This window comes from Gastrolobium bilobum, unplaced genomic scaffold (genome assembly GCF_033153095.1).
Source record: "Gastrolobium bilobum isolate Gb01-03AN ecotype WA unplaced genomic scaffold, APGP_CSIRO_Gbil_v1 utg16135, whole genome shotgun sequence".
NCBI classification, from domain to species: Eukaryota; Viridiplantae; Streptophyta; class Magnoliopsida; order Fabales; family Fabaceae; genus Gastrolobium; species Gastrolobium bilobum.
Window position 1 is genome coordinate 331,127 of NW_026899035.1, and position 3,610 is coordinate 334,736.

Here is a 3,610-nt window from a genome sequence, read left to right on the forward strand (position 1 = left end):
AAGTATAACCAAATCGTGTATTTTTTTATTTGAAAAATAATAAAAAGTAATGTAAAAGTTTTAAGTGAAAGTAGGATTTCTGATTCTGAATAATCAAATAAAGTGAAACGGTCATTTTCGAGTTGAACACTTTTTTGACTTGCTATAATAAATAATACAGATGGGTGGGCGGGGATAGATAAGTTACGGGAGACCGCAGGCGCACAGCAACACGTGGCATTTGACAACTGTAATTGAGTCTTCTCAATCGTACACCAAAACCATAGAATCTCTCCACGTCACAGACAAATCTGAACGGCTCTGTGATTGTAGCACAGCCCGGATACCAAAACCACCAAGCACGGCTCTTGTATCATGTCATTATTGCTTTGTTGTTCTTCAACCTCGCTTCACCGCCACTCACTCTGTCTTTACTCTTAACTAGGACGAGTTTGAAATGAAGAATTATCATATTTGAGATTTGAGAGGCTTTTCAATATCAATTGTCTGTCTGTGTGTGATTAATATGGTTTCTTCGGAGAAAGATTCTGACTCCACCATTTCAAACAAAATTCAGCGACACATCGGAATGTCCATGCGAACCATACGCTCCAATATATTCCAAGATGACCATGCTTGCTCCGAAAGATCCACCTGCGTCTCTAACAACTTGACCGGTACCCTCATAGACCTCGCTTCTCGAAACAACAAATCCGTTAAATCTTCCTCCGTTACGGAAGAACAACTCCTCGAACTTTCTCAAGCTTTCAGCGATTTCTCCGCTTGTAGCAGCGATATCTCCGGCGAGCTCCAGAGGCTTGCCACCCTCCCCTCATCGGAAAACAACCACGCGGCTGCTGACGTCGACAAGCAACCTGAGCCTGAGCCTGAACCCTGCGTAGGGTTCCTACAAAGGGAGAATTTCTCCACCGAGATTATCGAGAGTATTTCGCCGGAAGATCTTCTGCCGACGGTGAAGATCTGTATCGAAGGGTTACGATCGACGTCTGTCGCCGTTAAGCGATCGGCGGCGGCCAAGCTGAGGCTGTTGGCCAAGAACCGAGCTGATAACCGTGCTCTTATAGGTGAGTCCGGTGCGGTCCCTGCTCTGATTCCATTGCTCCGGTGCAGTGATCCGTGGACGCAGGAACACGCCGTGACGGCGTTGCTGAATCTGTCTTTGCTGGAAGACAACAAGGTGCTGATAACGAATGCGGGTGCTGTGAAGTCGCTGATTTATGTGCTTAAGACGGGGACGGAGACTTCGAAGCAGAACGCGGCTTGTGCGCTTCTGAGCCTTGCGTTGGTTGAAGAAAACAAGAGCTCCATCGGTGCTTGCGGGGCAATACCACCGCTTGTTTCGTTGCTGTTGAGCGGTTCAAACAGGGGAAAGAAGGATGCCCTGACGACGCTTTATAAGCTGTGTTCGGTGAAGCAAAACAAGGAGAGGGCGGTGAGTGCCGGAGCGGTGAAGCCCCTGGTGGATCTGGTGGCGGAGCAAGGGAGTGGTATGGCTGACAAGGCAATGGTGGTGCTGAATAGCTTGGCGGGGATTGAAGAAGGGAAGGATGAAATTGTGGAACAAGGTGGAATAGCTGCTCTTGTGGAAGCAATTGAAGATGGGTCGGTGAAAGGAAAGGAATTTGCTGTTTTGATTCTTGTACAGTTATGTGCTGATAGTGTTAGGAACAGAGGTTTGCTTGTGAGGGAGGGTGGGATTCCTCCACTGGTTGCTCTTTCTCAGGCTGGGACTGTTCGAGCTAAACACAAGGTTAGTTGCTAATGCTACCAATCTCAAAGCTTATTGTTGTTTCTCTATTCTCAACTATAGTTAGTTTGGACTTTGGATGCTGTACAGTACAGACTTGCTTGCTGGTAAATTGTATTGAAATATGTAATACGATTGTGTTATCTGTTGTCCTGATTTATGCCTTCTTCTGAAATCTTGGGACCTTTTTATTCTTCCCATGATTGTTATGTACTTATGTCATTAGCAACAACTGGTATCATTTGAACAAACTTTAGGGCAGATTTTTAGGTGTTTCCCGAGCATGAGATTTCTAACGGATTAAAAGTGGGAGATAGTAATATAACTGAAGTGATACACAGGACACATACAATGCCATCCGGGAGCACCCCTAATAGTTTCTCCAAACTTCGGATAAAAATAACATTAAGTAGTCTTAGAACGAGAATTGTAATAGGTCTATAGGAGAAGATATGATTTTACGTAATTCAGTGATCAGGAATTGATTTTACATAATTTGATGACCATTAATGATACATTTTTTTTCACCCCAAGACATCATAATAAATAGACCCTTTAGCATTATTGTATCTGCTTTTTTCCATTTATAGATACCTCAGTTCAAATAAATTTTTACCTTATACATGGGATGTAATATGTAGATAATGCGTGTTGCGTTTTGTTAATAAATATACTTTTGTTGCCTTCATTGATTTTAATTTTAGTTCAAACCTCTGTACAGCATGTATTCTCTGCTTTTTCCCCCTTAGACACTAATCTTCTCACGTCCTCCACCTGGCCACACTCCACCCACTACCTTCTAATGAAGTTTCTGGTTGGTTTTGCAGGCTGAGATACTCCTTGGATATTTGAGAGAATCAAGACAAGAAGCATCCTCTTCAAGTCCTTAGAGAAGTAATTACTACTTAGGAAGATAATTATATATTATAATTGGTTGTTGTACATAGAGTGCTTTTGATGATTTGTAACTTTGTACAGTGTGCATGTTTTCCAATTAGAAGCCAGCGGTAGACTGACGTTTAGATGATTTATCTAGGTTCAGGGTTTCACTTTCCCTTTGTTAAATTTGGTATTTTTCCGGGAGTTATGTGGTTGTCTTGGTTTTAGTTGATTAATTTTGTTTGTTTAAACATTTCCTTGTTTTGTTTCGAAAACCCTAGTTTTTTTTTTAAAAGGGTTATATTGCCTATGTTGTGATGAAAGTACGGCGGTAGTCCATTAATTTTTATTTTTGTAAAAGTGGAGCCGTTTTTTTTTTTAGTTCAAAATGGATCTTTAATTTTACGTTTGATACTGCTAACTATTGCATAGGCAAATAAATCACCTCCATTCATCTTGTTACCAAAATAAAAATTAAAAATCACGTCCATCTGTTTCAACAAATTTCCCTTTGGCGTCATTAGCACCCGGAACTAGTGTTCTTAGCGATTAAGCTAAAACTTTTCAAGCGTACATGTCATTTTTCGTACTGTGTAATTCTTGATTTCTTGGTTGCTTGCCAGAAAAATCTAGAAAAGTAACTATTGTATCTTTTCTTGCTAAGATTGGCATGTAATCGGCTGGAATGTAGTTTGAAAAAATTTGTAAAATCTTTCTTGCTAAGATGACATAAGCGGGTAAGCCAGCAACTTTATCAATAGTAGTATAAATTAATGACATCAATTATTAAGTATTGTTTATTGAACACAAAGTAGGAATGTTCATCAACCAATCCAAACCGATTCAAACCGCGGTGACCGAACCTAAAAATCGATAACCGAAAAACTAAAAACTGAAAAAAATCGCAAATTTTAATTGGATTGGATCGGTTTTCGGATGGGTTGATGAAAATCGATCTAATCCAAACCGATCCAATATATTAAT

The 3,610-nt window shown here is 40.5% G+C and overlaps 1 protein-coding gene across 1 annotated transcript; it reads left to right on the forward strand.

The window, feature by feature from the left end:
- The first annotated feature begins 394 nt into the window (after nucleotides 1–394).
- Nucleotides 395–2,843, forward strand: LOC133286435 (U-box domain-containing protein 4-like). The gene is made up of 2 exons (XM_061483851.1): nucleotides 395–1,750; nucleotides 2,575–2,843. The coding sequence occupies exons 1-2, from the start codon at nucleotides 506–508 to the stop codon at nucleotides 2,635–2,637; spliced, it is 1,308 nt and encodes a 435-aa protein (XP_061339835.1). The 5' UTR covers nucleotides 395–505; the 3' UTR covers nucleotides 2,638–2,843.
- Nucleotides 2,844–3,610: the final 767 nt, after the last annotated feature.

Bases quoted from the DNA above. Each gene is read 5' to 3' on its own strand.
- LOC133286435 (XM_061483851.1), top strand. From the start codon at position 506: ATGGTTTCTTCGGAGAAAGATTCTGACTCCACCATTTCAAACAAAATT. The intron at 1,751-2,574 runs GTTAGTTGCTAA...TTGGTTTTGCAG, and splicing joins CTGTTCGAGCTAAACACAAG to GCTGAGATACTCCTTGGATA.